The sequence below is a fragment of the Zootoca vivipara genome, chromosome 3 (assembly GCF_965207765.1).
Source record: "Zootoca vivipara chromosome 3, rZooViv2.hap1.1, whole genome shotgun sequence".
Lineage (NCBI taxonomy): Eukaryota > Metazoa > Chordata > Lepidosauria > Squamata > Lacertidae > Zootoca > Zootoca vivipara.
In genome coordinates, this window is record NC_142586.1 from 73,579,684 (window position 1) to 73,598,950 (window position 19,267).

Consider the following 19,267-nt stretch of genomic DNA (forward strand, 5'->3'; position numbering starts at 1 on the left):
GGATGAAATGGCAGAACAAATGAACACTTACGGTGGAATTACAATGAAAACGAACTTTTCCATCTCTCCCCCCTCCCCATGCTCATTCCTGATGTGCCCTTTGCGTGCAGAAAGAGAAAGAGATTGAATACGGGTAGGTGCGTGAGAGTGTGGGCCATTCCAGATATCCAGATGTGTCCTTTATTTTGGGAGAGAGAAAGAATCTATAGGTATGCGTGCTTCCTTTTTTTTTCTCCTCCCCGCTCACTTTAGTGAGCTGCCCAGCTGGAACCAGTTCAGCAGCTGACGCGCGACCCGTTCCCGGTTACCTGAGCCGGGAAACCACGTGAGCGCCACATCATCTGGGCTTTTGATACGGAAAGTCACCGAAAGGAGGAAACAGGAAAAGAACGAAGCGAAACCCCGCTGCCGGACGCCCGGAGAAGGGCTCGTTTGAATGAGTGGCGGAGCTTGAGCCTCCAGGCAGGGGACGCGCGTCGGGGCCGAGCCGGTGCTCATTCCCCACCCCACCCCGTCGCCCGCCTCGGGCTGAAACCCGACCGAGCGCCGCCCGCGTCCCGCTTCCTCTCCTCCGCGCGCGTCAAAAGGGCGCCGAGGTTCCCGCGCCTTCCTTCCCTCCCCCAGGGACCGGAGCCTCGCGAGCGCTGAGGGCAGGCGGCGGCGGCGGCGGCGGGCTGGCGCCGGGTGCGAGCGCGAGGCGCTGGCGGGGGAAGATGCTGCAGTCGCTGGCCGGCAGCTCGTGCGTGCGGCTGGTGGAGAGGCACCGCTCGGCCTGGTGCTTCGGCTTGCTGGTGCTGGGCTACGCGCTCTACCTGGTCTTCGGCGCCGTGGTCTTCTCGTCGGTGGAGCTGCCCTACGAGGACCTGCTGCGCCAGGAGCTGCGCAAGCTGAAGCGGCGCTTCGTGGAGGAGCACGAGTGCCTCTCCGAGCAGCAGCTCGAGAGCTTCCTGGCGCGAGTCCTGGAGGCCAGCAACTACGGCGTGTCGGTGCTGAGCAACGCTTCCGGCAACTGGAACTGGGACTTCACCTCGGCCCTCTTCTTCGCCAGCACCGTTCTCTCCACCACCGGTAAGGAGGAGGGCGCCGGGCGCCACGCGGGCACGGCGGGACCAGGCCTCGCCGCGCGTCTCCCTTCCCCGCCGTTCCCCCCCCCCAGTCCGTTCCTGTCTCGCCCCCACCCCCGACTCCGCTCCTCTTTCTCCCTCACAGCTCCAGTCGGGGGGCCTCACAGGGAGTCAATGAAGCCCCGGAACCGAGGAGCGAGTGCCTCTCCCTCGCCCTCCGAGAGGCCACCCTGAAGGGCCAATGACTTCCCCCCAAGGCCGAGGCCGATTTCCAGGCGCCGCTCGCTCGACGAGCAGCCCCTTCTCTCCACACACCTCCCCCCTCCTCTCCCTCTGCGCGCGTCCTCCTCCAGGGGCTCTTGGAAGCCCCGCTTGCCGCCCTTTCCATCCCGCCGCATTGCCTTCGCGTTCTGCGTGCGGGACTCCCGCCGGGTCCAGGGCGCTGCAGAAGAGAGCGGGGCTTGGTCTGCGCCAAGGCTCCCGAGAGCTCCTGAAGCAGATCTCTGGACCAAGCCTGGGCGAAGTCGTCGAAGCTATAAGAATAATAATAGAAACTGAAAAGTGCTCATCCAACATCACCAAGGAACCACAGGCTGTCCACTCTGCCCCTCCCGTGGTATAAAAGTTCAAGCGTCCACTCCCTGGCACTTTATGTGGCTATTGGTCATGCCTATGGCTGCAGAACCTCTCTCTCATTCATACACACACACACAGAGAGAGAGAGAGAGAGAGAGAGCGCACAGGGCAGAGTCCTAGGGTGCATTCTTTTATGTGTTTATATTTGATATTTACTTAAATAGGTGAGTAGAACCAACCGTGGCTGGACTGGTTGTTCAATTTTAAAATGGTTGTTTTACCCAACCCTGACATGCTGTTTTCATGACCTTAAAAGAAAAAAGCTCAGCAGTAATATGGATGTGATGCTTATGTTTTCTAAAATGTACATTGAAAACACTCAAAGGTGCTTTTTGGCTGCAGTCCTAAACACACCAGAAAGTGACCACCGAGAGCTTACTTCAAAGCAGACATGCTTGCAGTAAGTTCTCAGATGGTGTGAAGATGGTACACTTCCTGCATCTGTAATTCAAGAATTAACAAAAATGCATTGGTGAGAATGTACATCAGTTTGAAACTTTATACAGTAATCTCTTCAGCTTTCTGGGCCACATTAACAAATGATGCATTCCAGAAAAAAAATGAGCATTATTTGTGAAAGTAACTTTATGGAACTGCTTTGGTTCCCATGGAGAACAGGGCCAAGACGTAGGTTATAGGTTTCTAATTAACCAGTGTTTAACGTTTTTGAAGCAAGCCTTTGAGCTGCATGTTCAGTCAGAAAAAGAAAAGCATGTTGCAGTGTCATGTCAACACAGCTTTCAGAAGTTAGGAAGTTAGGAAAAGCAAGGGCTAATTGATGGGTGAATATTTGAGTCTTGTATCTTGTAGCATGTGTGTGTTCTCAAGGGTCTGTTACACAGGTGGAGCTGGACTTTGAACATAGGACCCCCCTTGATGAAACTTGGCAACCATGTTACTAGACCTTCTCTATCTGCTTCTGTGATGTAATATAAACAAATATAAACTAGAGCTACCAGTTGCAACCTTGAAATGCTATAAAAGATGTATGGCATAATCTGATTTAATGAAACTTATTCCCACTGACATAAACAGTTTAGGGGGGTGTTAAACAGTATTAGGAAAGAATTCAGTGCTATCCTGTGCACATTTAATCAAGTCCTGCTGTGTTCATTGTGGTTTACTCACGGATAAGTGTGCATCAAATTGCAACTTTAAAGTATTTATTTTAACAATGGTTGGGTGAAAGTTGTATGTTGAACTGAATTTAGGAATAATTGCGAAGACATGCTAGAAAGAGTTGTAGAACAGGTTCCATTCTGTCAGGACAACTTGATGGATGCTTTACCCTCATATGTAAAACCATGGCATGGCATGTTCGGACCCCTGGGCTCTCACTTGTGGGGTGCCTCAGGGGTCTGTCCTCTCCCCCATGCTTTTTAACATCTACATGCAGCCGCTGGGAGAGATCATCAGGGGGTTTGGGCTGGGTGTTCATCAGTATGCGAATGATACCCAGCTCTACCTCTCTTTCAAATCAGAACCAGTGAGGGCAGTGAAGGTCCTGTGTGAGTGCCTGGAGGCGGTTGGAGGATGGATGGCGGCTAACAGATTGAGGTTGAATCCTGACAAGACAGAAGTACTGTTTGTGGGGGACAGGAGGCGGGCAGGTGTGGAGGAGTCCCTGGTCCTGCATGGGGTAACTGCTCCTGAAGGACCAGGTGCACAGCCTGGGAGTCATTCTGGACTCACAGCTGTCCATGGAGGCGCAGGTCAATTCTGTGTCCGGGGCAGCTGTCTATCAGCTCCATCTGGTACACAGGCTGAGACCCTACCTGCCTGCAGACTGTCTCGCCAGAGTGGTGCATGCTCTGGTTATCTCCCGCTTGGACTACTGCAATGCACTCTGCATGGGGCTACCTTTGAAGGTGACCCGGAAACTACAACTAATCCAGAATGTGGCAGCTAGAGTGGTGACTGGGAGCGGCTGCCGAGACCACATAACACTGGTCTTGAAAGATCTACATTGGCTCCCAATACGTTTCTGAGCACAGTTCAAAGTGTTGGTGCTGACCTTTAAAGCCCTAAATGGCCTCGGTCCAGTATACCTGAAGGAGCGTCTCCACCCCCATCATTCTGCCCGGACACTGAGGTCCAGTACCGAGGGCCTTCTGGCGGTTCCCTTGTTGCGAGAAGCCAAGTTGCAGGGAACCAGGCAGAGGGCCTTCTCGGTGGTGGCGCCCGCCCTGTGGAACAGCTACCAGATTTTTAGAAGTCATCTGAAGGCAGCCCTGTTTAGTTTTTTATGTTTAATAGTTAATGTTTAATATATTATTTTATTTCATTTTTCTGTTGGAGTGGCTGGGGAAACCCAACCAGATGGGCAGGGTATAAATAAATAAATAAATTATTATTATTATTATTATTATTATTATTATTATTATTATTATTATAATCTTTGCAGAAAAGTAGCAATAAGGGCGCAGTTTTCAAAAAGTTGAGAACTGTGGTTATACATGCACAATAAAATGATTTTCTCTTATTTCAGGGCAGTCAATAGGCTCTGGATCAGTTTTCTGAGCAGAGGGGCCAGGTTGCCCCCAAGATTGAGGGGGCCCAGTGCACGTTGTGTGTGTGTGTGATGTCATGCATTGTCTAGAGGAGGCTGAGTGCTCTGGAGGAACCGGCTGCTGAATCTGCAAAGTGTGTGATGTCGTGTGTGAGTGTGATGTGTGCCAGGCCTCTCAACATTGAGGGGACCCAGTGCCTTTCCAACAAAGATTGAGGGGGCTGTAGATATGTTAGCCCTCTAGAGTTGGTGTGCCTGTTTCTGAGGTCCCACTTGAATGACTTAAAAAGCACAGACCAACAGTTCTCTTTTTAGTTCATAAACCTGAGTTTTCAAAATGAGGATGGACCTTCCCCCCCTTACCTTTGGTTCCTAATTTCCATTTAAACCTCAAGGTTCTCTGAAATCAGATTATGGTCTTGGTATCAAGTTTGCCATTCATTACCTTCTGCCTAAGAGAAGCCTAAAGGTAAAGGTAAAGGTACCCCTGACCATTAGGTCCAGTCGTGACCGACTCTGGGGTTGCGCGCTCATCTCGCATTATTGGCCGAGGGAGCCGGTGTATAGCTTCCAGGTCATGTGGCCAGCATGACAAAGCCGCTTCTGGCAAACCAGAGCAGCACATGGAAACGCCGTTTACCTTCCCGCTGTAGCGGTTCCTATTTATCTACTTGCATTTTGATGTGCTTTCGAACTGCTAGGTTGGCAGGAGCTGGGACCGAGCAACGGGAGCTCACCCTGTCACAGGGATTCGAACCGCCGACCTTCTGATCAGCAAGCCCTAGGCTCAGTGGTTTAACCACAGCGCCACCTGGGTCCCTAAGGTAAAGGTAAAAGTTAAAGTTTCCCAGCATCAGAGAAGGGGGTCTAGTATGCTTAGTTTATATGTTTTCAGTCTTATTAACTGGTAGAACTGGAAAATTCAGAAGCTTTGTTTCTGCAGATTGAGGACACAAGTTTTTGCAAGTCTCCTCAAAGATCACAGTGCTTTTGAGATAGCTGAGAGAATGCAAGCCTGCTACTGTGTGTCTCTTGCTTTCTGAATAAGGTGACCTGGTGGGGAGAAGTGGGTATTATATTTCCTCTTACAATGGAAAAACCGATTGCTCATCATGTGCGGTCGAGAGATAAAAGCACACCCATAACTAATTCACAATGCACTCTCAATCTGGGTAGCTTGTTGTCTCTGTAGCTACTTTACTGTGAACTGTTTTCAGTGCTCTAAATATATGTTGTTATGGTTTTCTCCTGTGTCCTAAGCAGCCTAATTAGGTTTTGTTAAAGTTCTGAATACAGATTCTTTCCAGAGATCAAATATTCTTTGTTAATCACTTATCAGGTCTGTTGAAGTCACTGAGGTAAAACTGCTTAATGTGACATAAGGTCACTGCAGCTCTGCCCATCATGACTCATATCACATCCTGTAACCTGAGCAAAATGAATGGCATGGGTCAAGTTTAAGAATCAGTTGCACCTGCTGTATGTAAAGCTTAAGCAGTTGCAGTTTCAGAAGATGGCTTTTTGGTTGCACACAACGTAGCTGTCATCAAATGGCACTATTCATTGCTTGAAACTTTTTAAACTTTACCATTTCTTTCTGAGTGAACATCAAAGCTTGTTACCACTTCACAATTTAGGCAGCTTCAATTGTTGTTTGTTTGTAGTTTGTTGTTGTTCAAGCACCACATCATAATGCAATGCAGGAATGCCATTAAGGGATTAAGGTACAATGACAGGTGTATATCTTGACATGTTGTGAAAAACAGGAAATGTGGTCCCAACCATATGGAACAAGTAGAACCTGTAATAACATGTGGCAGTATATGTCCAACAACCCCTAAGAAGAGGAGTGCTCATTTTCAAGATTCCAACCAATCTTAAACAAGAACCTTGTTTTTAAGACCTCTAGAGGGGAGGGAGTTTCAGGAATGGAGAAAGGAAAAGAGACATTTTTTTGTCTGCCCTCCTGAAGCCTTCCTCTGTTGTGCTATATGACACTGGAGGGCACATGTTTGAGGCTCTTTGAGGTTTGACAGTAAGGAACGAAAACATCCCTGTGTAGTGCTTATACAGGATACTTTCTACTTTAAAGGAAAGACGGGGGGGGGGAACACAGCTTAGGTATGGGTGGAATTCGAGTGCTAATTAAATGTGCAGGAAAGTGAGTCATTGAAACTTTTTAACAAGGTTTCTTTTCATAAACATGAGGTGCTTTTAAAAAACTGACTCACATATCACAGTGCCCCAAGTGAAACTGTTGACTTTCAGAGTGGTATTTGGCAAGCGTCTGTGACGATGAAGGGACAACTTCTTAGAAAGCATTTCACATTTCCATTGCACCATATCTGAATAAAAGCAGTGATATGTTTTAAAACATGGAAGTGGAAACCTGCTGTATTAAAATCTGTGGGTTTTGTTCCTTTCTATCTCCTTGAAAGAGAAGAAGCTGAAACACGCCATAGACACATAGAATTGTACATTTGGAAGGGACCACAAGGGACATATAATCCAACCCTTTGCAATAATCTTCTCCCTTGAGGTTGACTAATGCAGTCTTGCAGATAAGTTCGCCAAAGTTCCTATTCTAGTTCACCTGCCTAAATGTACCAATGGCAGGAATTTGTGTCATAAAGAAATCAGTTCTCATAAGCTTCCCTACACGGTTTCTTGGGGACACTTCTTAGGTAGCTTTACTAATATATTCTGTAAGACTGATAAATCATGCTGCTTAATACAAATAAAAAAGTATGTGGCATCATCATACAGGTTGTGCTGTGTTTGCCAATAGACAATAATGAATATGTCTCTTGTAAAAACATTTAACTTAACAACTTCTCCTGGTTGAAAACAATGAAAGCTTCCATTTTTGTTATGACTAACAAAGTTTCTATAACCCAGACTTTCACAGCCCTAGGTCTGTGGGCTTCTTCTCTTCACTGCTTGCATTTTTATACAACAACATGAAATATTCATTGCAGATGCATTTATAGATGATGCCTATTAATAGAGAATTAACAGCAAACTATTTCACATGTAAGCACTTTGTTTATTTCTGAAAAATGTTAATTATAGGCACCACTGTATTTTACAGTATAATTCTATGCATGTCTACTTAGAAGTAAGCCCCACTGGGTTCAATTGGCCCTAGGCTACAATGCTCTATATTCTTGTATGTATTTACTATGCCTTTAACAATTTTGGTCCAGAATACCTTAAGGACTGCTTAATCCAGGCATCCCCAAGCTGCGGCCCTCCAGATGTTTTGGCCTACAACTCCCATGATCCCTTGCTAACAGGACCAGTGGTCGGGGAAGATGGGAATTGTAGTACAAAACATCTGGAGGGCCGAAGTTTGGGGATGCCTGGCTTAATCCCTTATATTCCTGTTGGGTCACTGAGAGCTTCGAAGGAGTCACTGTCAGTGATACCCCATGGCTTCAGTGCACGGTTCATATCCATCATGAGCTGTAGGCTCAGTATTGTGAGCTTCATTTTAGAGAACTTCCTTCCAGTAGAAGTCAGACAGGACCCTTCCCTGTTATTCTTCCGGCATCTACTGAATACTTTTTTTCTTTCAGCAGGCATTTTAGTTAAAATCTAGTTCTATCATTTTAACCAATGTTTACCTTTTTCTATATTGTATTTTCAGTATATTATAGTGGTACCTCGCTAGACGAATGCCTCACAAGACGAATTTTTCGCAAGACGAATGCGTTTTGTGATTTCAAGGGAGACTCGCAAGACGACGTTCCCTATGGCGTGCTTCGCAAGACGAATTTTTTTCGTCCCATAGGGTGCCTCGCAAGACAATTTTTTTATTCGTCTTGCGAGGCACCCTATGGGAAACTGCACTTCAATGCGTTCCTATGGGAGCCGCTTCGCAAAACGAATTTTTCGCTATACGAAGCGACTCACAGGACGAATTAAATTCGCCTTGCGAGGCACCACTATACCTGGAGACAATTGTTGTTAAGTGGTATATAAATTGTTTAAATAAATAAACAACACACTTGGGATTCAGTAGACGTGCACAGGGTTGCATAATAAGACAAGTGGTGAAAGATGCTTCTGTTTTTCTCCTTCATTTCCAAGGAGCTTTCAAATTTCTTTGGAAATTTTAGTATGCATAAAGTTTTTCATTGCAAGGTGGCCATGAGTGGTAGGTGTGTGTTTTCTTTTCTTCCTATTAAGTATTTCTCCCAGCGCTTGGCTATCTATCCAGAAGCTGGCTTATTTAAATTGACTACAGTTAATGTAAACCATGATTCCCAGTTCAAATGAAACCAGGCCCCCTCTAAGACCTTTAGAGGTCCAGACTGTTAGCAAAGTAGCTAAAACTTCAGCTAGGAAGCCAACGTCACATGCAATACTGACTCTTTTTCTTGAAATTAAAACTATGACTAAACATTGGTTAAAATATTCAAATTAGCAAGTATCATGACCTGATATCATGACCTCTGATAGTTAACTCAAACATATGCACACATACACAGAAACACTGCCTGCATTACATCTTGGGTGCAGTTTAGAGCATTTTTCTGTTCTGTTTCTACAACCCTTGCCCAGCAGTAAGTTCTGATTAATGTGCATATTGTAATATTTCTGTACATAAAAAGGTATGTCAGCTTTTCATTCAAAGGTGCATTCTGAGGAATAAGGGAGAGTTGGTGGCGTGGGATTCCTAGCTGCTCTTTCCCTCAGAAGCACCTCAAATTTCTCCATTCCTTACTGAAAAATAAAGGAGGAAGGATCATTGCAAAGTGACAATGCAAACAGGAACAGTAGAATATCGTCAACCATGTAATCATTAGCTCACTTCTTATCCCTCATTTATACTATTTCTCAACCCTACATCAAAGAAATTCCACTATGTTTCCATAAAAAGAAGTGAATGAATTTCCCATGATCTTAAGAAATGGTGGGGGGACATGAGGAAAACATAGAAGGGCAAAAAATTGCTGGTGGTGGTGCCATGTGTAAAGGTGAGTGAACAAAGAGTAATAATTACAGAGTACAGTGGTGCCTCGCTTAACAAATGCCCTGTAAGATGGATTTTTCGCTAGACAAATGGTTTTTGCGATCGGAGGTTGCCTCGCAAGACGACAAGGTTTTCTATGGCCGCTGCTTCGTCTTGCGAAGCGGCGGCCATAGAAAAACAAACCTCTGACTGCAAAGTCCAGCGTGCAGCAAAAAATTGCCAGGGCTTTTTGCCGCCTGCCTTCCCCTTGGTTTGGGGAAGGCAGGTGGCAAAACACCCCCACACCACCGCACTTCGGCTCCGGGGTTCAGAGCCGAAGTGCGGTGGTGCGGGGGCTGCGAAGGCAAGCAGCTGTGTGCCAGGCGGCTGGGGGAAAGCAGCCCCCGCACTGCCGCACTTCGGCTCCGTTCCCCAGAGCCAAAGTGCAGTGGTGCGGGGGCTTTTTGCTTTCACACCGCCGGGCTTCGGCTCCAGGGGACGGAACGAATTAAATTCGTCTAGCGAGGCACCACTGTATACGCCTCATCTGGAAACACCCCAAGAGGACAAAAGATGAGGTAATGTCTAATAGTAGAATTACAGTCATACCTCGGTTTAAGTACGCTTCGGTTTGAGTACTTTCAGTATAAGTACTCCGCGGACCCGTCTGGAACGGATTAATCCACTTTCCATTACTTTCAGTGGGGAAGTTCATTTCAGGTTAAGTATGCTTCAGGTTAAGTACGGACTTCCAGAACCAATTAGTCATACCTCGGGTTAAGTACGCTTCAGGGTGAGTACTCCGTGGAGCAGTCTAGAATGGATTAATCCACTTTCCATTACTTTCAATGGGAAATTCGCTTCAGGTTAAGTATGCTTCTGGTTAAGTACAGGCTTCCAGAACCAATTGTGTACTTAAACCGAGGTACCACTGTATTTTAAGCATGGAGCAACATTCCATGATCCTTTGGTGGTAGTATAACCTCCTATTAATGCAGATAGATTTTGCTACTTCCTAGCTGGCTAGGTGTCAGATTCCAAAAACTGCAGTCGTTGCACAAGGATTTTTGCAACCAAGTTTTGGAGTCAATACTTATCAAATGAAGCAGTATCTTTGAAAAGATGTACTACTTGACATCTGCAAAATGCTGAGCCAGTCTGTCTATTCTGAAACCTAAGTGCTAGAGTTTCTGCATCTTCCTTTCTCTGCTATGGTGCATTCTTAACATTTGGAATTTTTTCAGCATGGATACTTCACTGAGTTTATCTCCCATGAACTGTAGGGTGCCAATTCACTACTTCTTAAATCTTCATGTGTTAGGTACCCACATTTGTATCCACCTTTCATCCTGCTCCTGGGCATCCATTCCTACCCATTATTTATTGAAAACCCAACCCCTGCATATATCTGCAGCCTTAGTACATGAGACCTAGTTGTCCCAAGCAGAGAAACCTACCAAGGCCTGGTCCAAAAGGAGTATAAAGATGGAGCAGGATTCTGACCTTTATCTTCTTTCATTTGCCATTCCTGGTTGGAAGTTGCTTGCCAATATTGGTCAATGCAGCAGCTTTTGTTTTGCATGTTTCCTCTCTGTGACACCAAGTCAAAGTATTCCTGGTTTATTAAAGGAAGAATAGAAAATTGTGTTCCTCTTCCTGCTCCTTACTTTTATGAGGCTTGTTTTCTGCAGATCATAGGGAAGAGGCATAGCTCAGTGGCCAAACACATGCTTTGCATGCAAAAGGTTCCCAAGTTCAATTCCTGGTATCTCCAGGCAGGGTGTTGTGCTGATGGTCATATTATTGAGCTAGATCAGGCACCCCCAAACTGCGGCCCTCCAGATATTTTGGCCTACAACTCCCATGATCCTTAGCTAACAGGACCAGTGGTCAGGGAAGATGGGAATTGTAGTCCAAAACATCTGGAGGGCCGAAGTTTGGGGATGCCTGAGCTAGATGAACTAATGGTCTAATCTGATATAAAGCAGTTTCCTATATTCCTGTGTTCCAGGATTTTGGCTGCTTATCTAACAGGAAGAAATAAATTTCCCAAGATACATAACCTATTCCTTACTTGGTGGATTGTGTGTGTGTGTGTGTGAGAGAGAGAGAGAGAGAGAGAGAGAGAGAGAGAGAGAGAGAGAGAGAGATTAGTAGATGGCAATGAATTGCTGTTGACCAAATCATACTGCTGGCATTATAGTGACAGATGCAGTCCACCAGTGTTTAGAAGCCTGTTCTGGATTAATTGCGAATGACATTTGTTCTCAGGCTGAGTCACCATCCTGCACAGGTGCTTTACTCAGCAGTAGCTATCTCCACACCTGCCAGTCGCCACAGTGCACTAGGAATAAACAGTGTTTTTCAAGAGCTTGGATTAATTAGGATGAGTATTAAAAATTGATGCCCATTTGTAAATGCTGCTACAGAAAATGAAAAAGCACAGCGTTAAACGCATCTTTCTGCCTCAGAGAGACACTTGACTTACCATATTCCTTTTTATGTTCTGCTCTGCAGACAAGATAAATGCTGCTAATTAATAGCTTAATATTAACACATTCACTTTTTTGTAGGAGGCACAACTAAGATGTAATAGTCATAGCGCAAGAACATAGTCCACAATCATTTGCAGCTTTCTTTTTAAATCCTGTTTTGGAATACAGTTTAGTAACTTTTATTAAGATTCCATGTAATATTTTGAGGATAAAATATTGCTGCACACCCAGAGCCCTTCGGGTAAGCACACTGCAAGTTGAAATAAGCAGTTCATCTGAAAACTGGAAGCACTACCAATCCAGCCCTCGCCAGAGCACATTTATGCTCCTTGGATGGTATCCAGCAGTGTCCATCTGCTGCTGGAATATATTTGTTAGCATAAGAAGGGAAAGAGGCAACCTCTAGCAATTACTCCTCCCCCCGCAAACCACCCCCATCCCTTTAAATCTGCACCAGAGTGCATGTATGCCCCAGAATGCCTCCCTCTGGTGGATTCTCGCCATCGGTGGACAGATGCCATTGGATACCACTCTTTGTAGATATGGTGATAGTTTGCAGCTGTTTATCAATTTAGCTGTGCCTGACATATCCAGAGATTGCTAGCTGGAGCCTCACCCTAATAACTGCTCTTGATTGTTCATTGCCTAGCAAGTGGGTAAACCAGACAGCTGAGTAAATTGATAGTTTTCTAGTTAGAATACTCAAAGAAACTTCCCAAAGTTTAACTTTCTGGGTTTCTTCCATCCTAGCTATTAGGTTTTATTAAGTAGAAATGCATTACTTTCCACTAGATTTGGTAGGTGGTCAAGTTGACGCTGACAAGGGGGGGTGGGGAGAGGTATGTTTGCCATTGTTATATTAACTAATCCTGGTGCAGTTTTTGTTGTTTGAAAGTTTTGGTTTCACCATCCTGAATAATTTCATGTTGCTCATAATCTTGGTACCTTCTAATCCATCTTTCTATGGAGGAGTTAGAACTGGGGGCAGACAATCTGCAATATGCACAGAGGGATGAAGCAATAGAAGCACAAAGAGAGACAGAAATGGGATAGCAATCCTGCAAACTCCATACACTTCCCAGGTGCACACATTGTCATTTACTCCAGTTCCAGTGTGCTCCCACAGCTGGCGATCAAAGTTGTGTATACACAATATTGGTCACAATCCATCTGTATCCTGTAGGTTCTTGATAAATACCCCTGTTTTATGCACTTTCCCTCAAATCAGCTGTTGGATAATGGAAGGTGCAGTTAAGCATGCACAGATGACAACTTCAGTGGAGTTCAATCACTGAATTAACAGATGCAGAAATAACACAAATCAGAAACAGATTGATCAGTCCATCTCTGCTCTGAATATGATATGCCAGGGTCACAGAATGGGAGAGAACTGCTACCTTAAAGCCCTGTATGTAATTTTCCCTGGAGTATCTGTCAGGCCAGTATTCAAAACAGATGAACTAGGAGGATCCATGATCTGATGCAACAGGTTTCGTCTTGTGTTATTCACAAATTACACTCATACAATCTCATGTGCATCCAGTTTAGAGGAGTTCTTACTGTTACATAGCAAACTGTTCATCAAAACAGCAGTTGTGTCAATATGGATGGATGGCATTTTGACAATTTATTTCATCCATGGAATATTTTATCTGCTGAGAAACAGGCCTAGAGTGAGGGACAACAAGTAACTTAAGTCCTCTCTAGGCTTCACGAATTATTACAGTGTTGCTTTAAAAAAAAACCTTCTATTTGTAATCTTTGCAAAATGAGCCCAAACAATCAAAGAGGCTGAAAAGAAACTCATCAGTCCTAGGGGGTGTTAAATTATCTGGCTAATGGATTATCTAAATGCCAACAAAAAGCAGGCCTATATAAAGTTATCCTGAACGTTGATTTAATGGGCTCTCCAAGGAATAATGCCATAAATTAGGTTTAGCATGCTTATTGGTGAGCTAGAAACTGGGCTGAAAGGCAATCTTCAAATGCGTGTTGAAATGAGTCACATTTGAGAGGGGATTTTGTTAGATTGATCTAATGTAACAAAACAGAAGAACAGACTAACGCCTGAAGTAACTTGCTCCTGGGTCAGAGTCTTGCCACCCAGGTGAGAGCAAGCATGATCTTGCCTGTGCTCTCCAGGGCTTGTGATACCTGAGGGACCTATAACAATACAGGTGAAACGTTTTTCTTTCTTTCTTTGCAAATTAATTCAACTTCAAAGGAGAATAATCCTTGAAATTTCATTGTTTACAAAGAGAATGATAGCTTTGATTCGTGTTGAACTTCAAAGCCAGATATCACCAAGCATTGTAATAACTTCTTACAACTCACATGGAAATTGCAAGGCACTTAAAAGGAACACGAATTGCAATCTACAGTACTAGCCTGCTGAGTCTATAAGGATAGCAAATGTTTTGGCCTTAGCACTCAGAACATAGTGTGGGAACTTGCATCCTTCCCATAGTCAAGAAATTGTGTTGGGGCTTTTTGTGTGTTTCTGTACAGTATATGTCTTAAGAGGTCTTGCAAGCTAATACTCCAATTATTTCTGCCTTGGCAAATATATATTGGGTTAAAATCTCAACCTGAGACCCAAAACACACAGGAATAATCTGATGCTGGTGTATAAGAAGTTGCTTTTTATACAGCTTCACGCCTGACCTGCAGAAAAATAGTGTCAGGAAAGGGGGGGTAGGGTGAATAATGAAAGAGAAAGGAAGAGGAAATTGTGTTTGGCAGCTCTGTCATTGGGCAAAGTGAGGTATTTGCCTGAGGTGACAGGTGCAGGGTGCAAATCTGGGTTTCATGACACCTGCCCTTCAGCCCTGTAGCATAGCTGTCAAGTTTTCCCTTTTCTCATGAGGAAGCCTATTCAGCATAAGGGAATTTCCCTTTAAAAAAGGGAGAACTTAACAGCTATGCCCTGTAGCCTGCTGTCTGTCTGGTTAGTGCCTCTAAGTGAAATCTCGCCCCTCACCTCAGGCAGCAGTATGTCTACGGACTCAGCTATACTGCTGCAAATATAATGTTTTAAGTGCATATTAAGTACATTATACAAATGTGACAGTACATGGTGAGCTTATGGAAAATTCAATATATTTTTGAAAACATTTTTTAAAAAGCATTTTCACAGCATTTTTAATGTGTCTAGATTCCACCTTGGAATTAGGCAAAAAGTCGTCGACATTCTTATTGCTAATTTATACTGAGTGGGAGGTGGGGTTAGTGAATGAATGAAAAGAAGAAACACCCACAAGCACACTCAGTCAGGAGATCCAGGTGCAAATCATTCTCTTCCTTCCACTCTGATCAGTCCACTCCTGAAAAACGAGCAATTCACAGGTCAGACTGTTTTTCCCCCCAAATCTTACTCCTGTCTTTCTTTTTATGTTAACAGGTTATGGACACACCGTGCCTTTGTCAGATGGAGGGAAAGCCTTCTGCATCATCTATTCGGTCATTGGAATCCCCTTTACACTGCTTTTCCTGACAGCAGTGGTGCAGCGCATTATAGTCTATGTAACAAGGCGGCCTGTGCTGTATTTCCATGTCCGCTGGGGTTTCTCTAAGCAGATAGTTGCCATCATCCATGCGGTGATTCTGGGCTTCGTTACTGTCTCGTGCTTTTTCTTCATCCCAGCAGCAATATTTTCTGTCCTTGAAGATGACTGGAACTTCTTGGAATCTTTTTACTTTTGCTTCATTTCGCTGAGCACCATTGGCCTTGGTGACTATGTTCCAGGAGAAGGTTACAACCAAAAATTCAGAGAGCTGTATAAAATAGGAATTACATGTGAGTAGCAAATTACTGGTACAAGTAATAGTTTTTAGAGCTGTGTTTCTTTTGTGACTTTTGCAAAGCAGTCCCATTGAGTCCAGCCATTCATATAGCAGAAGTAAATGGAAAATCCAGATTGGTTTTTTGAAATGTGCATCAAAACCCTGTTAAGTATGTTTGCTTTTTTAAGGTGTGGAATCACATGTTTCAGAGGTGCTCCCAATTCCTAGTTGCTATGGAACTCTCATCCAAAACACCATTCTGAATGATTTGGAGAAAGAATAAGATGCAAATATACTACATTATAAACAAAAATCAATGTTGTATGCAAATATGCAAAGATGCAAATATACTACATTATAAACAAAAATCAATGTGTATGTAAGGACATAGTCGGCCATAGCTGCCAAGTCTCCCACTGAAAAATGCGGGATCAGCAGTGGCGCGGCACCGGAAGTTGCTTCTACGCATGTCTGGACATGCGTAGAAGCAACTTCTGGTGCCGGCGCTGCCCGATTTCTCGTGCCCAGACATGGGCAGAGCAGCAATGGAAGTTGCTTCTACGCATGTCTGGACATGCGTAGAAGCAACTTCCATTGCTGCTCTGCCCGATTTCCGGTGCCCAGGCATGGGCAGAGTGGCACCCGAAATGGAGCCTCCCTGGCAGGTAGGAAATCCGGGGGATTTCTGGGATTTTTTTCTATTCGTGATAACAGCGGGAAACGGATTAAAATCTGGGGGTTTCCCGCGAAAAACGGGAGACTTGGTAGCTATGTAGTGGGCTACAAAGTGTCTACCATACAGATATTTAAAAATGCACCTCTCTATGTGGAATTAGTAATAGCTTGTGACTCAAGCACAAACTACCTGGTAACATTCATATGACACTGTGGATAAAGAGTTTTTGGAAGCTTCAGCTGGTGCAGAATGACTTACTGGGCTGTATTCAACATAGTGCTAAGTTGCTGGTTCCACAAGCAGAAATATTTTTCCATGTGCAATGAAACATTCTCCTTCCCCCCTGCACTCCCCCTAAATCTGAGCAGATTTGGGAGTGGCATGGGGTGCACCGAGGGAGGAAAGTCCTGTTGCATTGGTAGTAATCTTTGCGCATGTGCAACTATTTACAGGAATGCCACACATTGTTTTCAAAAGAGTTTTAAAGACCTAAAGATTCCAGTCTGCTCATAACTGAATAACGTTTCTGGTTCATATTTTATAAGCTGCGGTTTTAATTGTGGGTGACAATTTTTTTTATACTGCTGTTTTGTTAACTGTATTTTATACTTTGTTTGTTTTACAGTTTTATTTGTAAATTGCATTGATACTTCTTATACTCGAAAGCCTGTGTGGAAATATAGTTCTAATTGGAGAGATAGAGCCCCTTCCATTTTGGGGACTTCTCTGACTTGGAACATTGTAGCAAACATATTACCAGTTCACATTTTAAACTCTGTTTCAATTTCTTCCTAGGTTACCTGCTGCTGGGCCTCATTGCAATGCTGGTGGTTTTAGAGACTTTCTGTGAACTTCATGAGCTCAAAAAGTTTAGGAAAATGTTCTATGTGAAGAAGGACAAGGAAGAGGACCGAGTGCACATAGTAGAACACGACCAGCTCTCCTTCTCTTCAATTTCAGACCAGGCGGCTTCTTTGAAGGAAGATCAGAAAATAAATGAACCTTTTGTGACCCCACAGTCTGCAGTTAACTGTGACGGCTGCATAAACAATTAACCAAGGGCTTCCGTTTCAATATCAACCGTGCACTTACATCCCTTCAGTTAGAACTAGTACCATTAATGAAACCATAGAGGCAGAAGGCTATGCTATTTTATCAAGTACTCATTGCTGGGAATATTTTTAAAGTGTATGAGCCAAATAAAGCTCTCTTTGGGAACCCCTGGATTAATGGTGCATACACAGAGCATGCATTGGGGACTCTAGATTTGATCAACAATTCAGTTCTCATTTCCCCAGCCTGCTCCCCTAAGTCCCCTCCCGCCACCATGAAAATCATGTTGTGGCTCATTGACGAAATAGGAGTTTTCTGGTGCTATTTGCAACTTCTGGTTTTGAAACATGAATGGGGGACCGAAGCATTGAGTTGGAAGGGTTTGTTGTTGTAGCCCAGAAAACAGGAATAGTCTCTTGCCATGTCTCCTTCAATGAGATTCCCAAATGACCGGGTTCGTGCACACTGCGCTATCTTTGTACTTAAACACACATACACCCCCAAAGTGGAAAGATCCAGAGCAAGTGCATTGTATCAGTTCTGCAGCTATTTTAAAGCTCAGCTGCTTACCTTTGAAGCCTGGCTCAGAAAGGATAAAGGCAGACAGATAAAGTGTGGTGGGAAGTGGTTTGAACTCATTATTTGTTGTATGCCAATCACACTTCGAATGTATCTGATTTCACTCTCAAGTGTACTACAGTCATCATTACTGAGCAAGAATTCTATATCCTGCTTCCTGTCAGAAATCAAACTGGGTGCTTTCTTCCTGGCCTTAAAAATAGAATAAAATAGCTAAAGGGGTGTTTTTGCAACTGATTTCAGTGGATATATAGGATCAGGGACCCATGAGCACCAGCAAATACAGCACTTGTAGGCACAGCTTAGGGGAAAGCAATCTTCCTTAGCACTCTCAGACACCATTTTACCCCATAGGCTGTGAGTCTCAAACCATTTATTGTCAAGTGGTTTCAGAGATATGGTCCTATCTGTTCAAAGTAGTAGTCAAGCCGAGCACTGGCGTATCTAGACTTCTGTGAGAAAAGAAAAATACTTGAAACTTGATCACCTAAAAGCACTGTATATGAGTTTAGTTAATACCTAGTGTTTATTAATAGATTTTATACCTTTACTAGGAAAGTTGACTCTCTTGATAAATCTGCTTTAAAATCTATGTGAGCTGAAGTTTATATTTGAGAAAACACAACTCAGAGATGCTTTTTAAATTTGATTTGAAGCATAGTGTATTTGCATGTTCTCATCCAAGCGGCTATTTTTGTACAGCCTAAGTTGGTTCTGTTTATAATGTTTTAACCTTTGTTTGTGTACATAAATGCATATATTTATAAACTGTACATATGTTGTAGATCACCAGAATTTAACTGACTTGGCTTTGAAATTTTAAAAAGTATCTTCATCCACAGATTTCTCTCTATAGAGAAGTAAAACTCAGAACTGTGGCGCTGAAAAAAAAATGACTTAACTCCTGACCAAATGAATGTGGAAGGGTAAGTCTGTAGGGCTGCAATTTTAAAATTCTTATTTTTTTTAATAGGCCCAGCCCACCCATCTCGCTGAGGCTGCTGGTAAGTAGCTTGTCTGCTGTGGCCTTCATACTATACTGTATCATGGAATACTGATGTTCAGTGAAATTCTAATGACAGTCGATTCTGGGAAACAGGGACAAGTTGCATTAATTTCAGACTTTCTTTTTTTCAAGAGTATGCTCATTAGCAATGATTATTAATACTAAAGCACAGAACTTAATAATGGACAAGCTGAATACCATACCATGTTATATATTAGCTAATCGGCATTTCAAAGTTGAATAAATAAAAGTGTGGCTCCAGTTGTCTTTTCGTGTGATGTCTTAACTGCTTCTTTTCATAATTGACCAGACGTATCTAAAGTCTTCGGACGACTGCACACTCACTGCTGTGCTCAATAATCCCTCACCCAAATAGATCACCAGAACTGGCAGTGTTGACCACCTTATTTGATCGTGCAGGACAAGGTTTCTGTTCACAATACATCCTCACTGGATTTTGGAAAAAAGAAAAAAATATTTAAGAAAAAATAGCTATCCAAAGATCACAA

At 43.8% G+C, this 19,267-nt stretch overlaps 1 protein-coding gene across 1 annotated transcript; it reads left to right on the forward strand.

Annotated features, from left to right (window-relative positions):
• Positions 1-108: 108 nt before the first annotated feature.
• Positions 109-19,023, forward strand: KCNK1 (potassium two pore domain channel subfamily K member 1). Its single transcript, XM_035108429.3, has 3 exons — positions 109-1,068; positions 15,062-15,457; positions 16,916-19,023. Exons 1-3 carry the CDS (start codon positions 714-716, stop codon positions 17,173-17,175), a joined length of 1,011 nt encoding a protein of 336 aa, XP_034964320.1. The 5' UTR covers positions 109-713; the 3' UTR covers positions 17,176-19,023.
• The last annotated feature ends 244 nt before the right edge of the window (positions 19,024-19,267 follow it).

Bases quoted from the DNA above. Each gene is read 5' to 3' on its own strand.
- KCNK1 (XM_035108429.3), top strand. From the start codon at position 714: ATGCTGCAGTCGCTGGCCGGCAGCTCGTGCGTGCGGCTGGTGGAGAGG. The intron at 1,069-15,061 runs GTAAGGAGGAGG...TTATGTTAACAG, and splicing joins CACCGTTCTCTCCACCACCG to GTTATGGACACACCGTGCCT. The intron at 15,458-16,915 runs GTGAGTAGCAAA...ATTTCTTCCTAG, and splicing joins GTATAAAATAGGAATTACAT to GTTACCTGCTGCTGGGCCTC.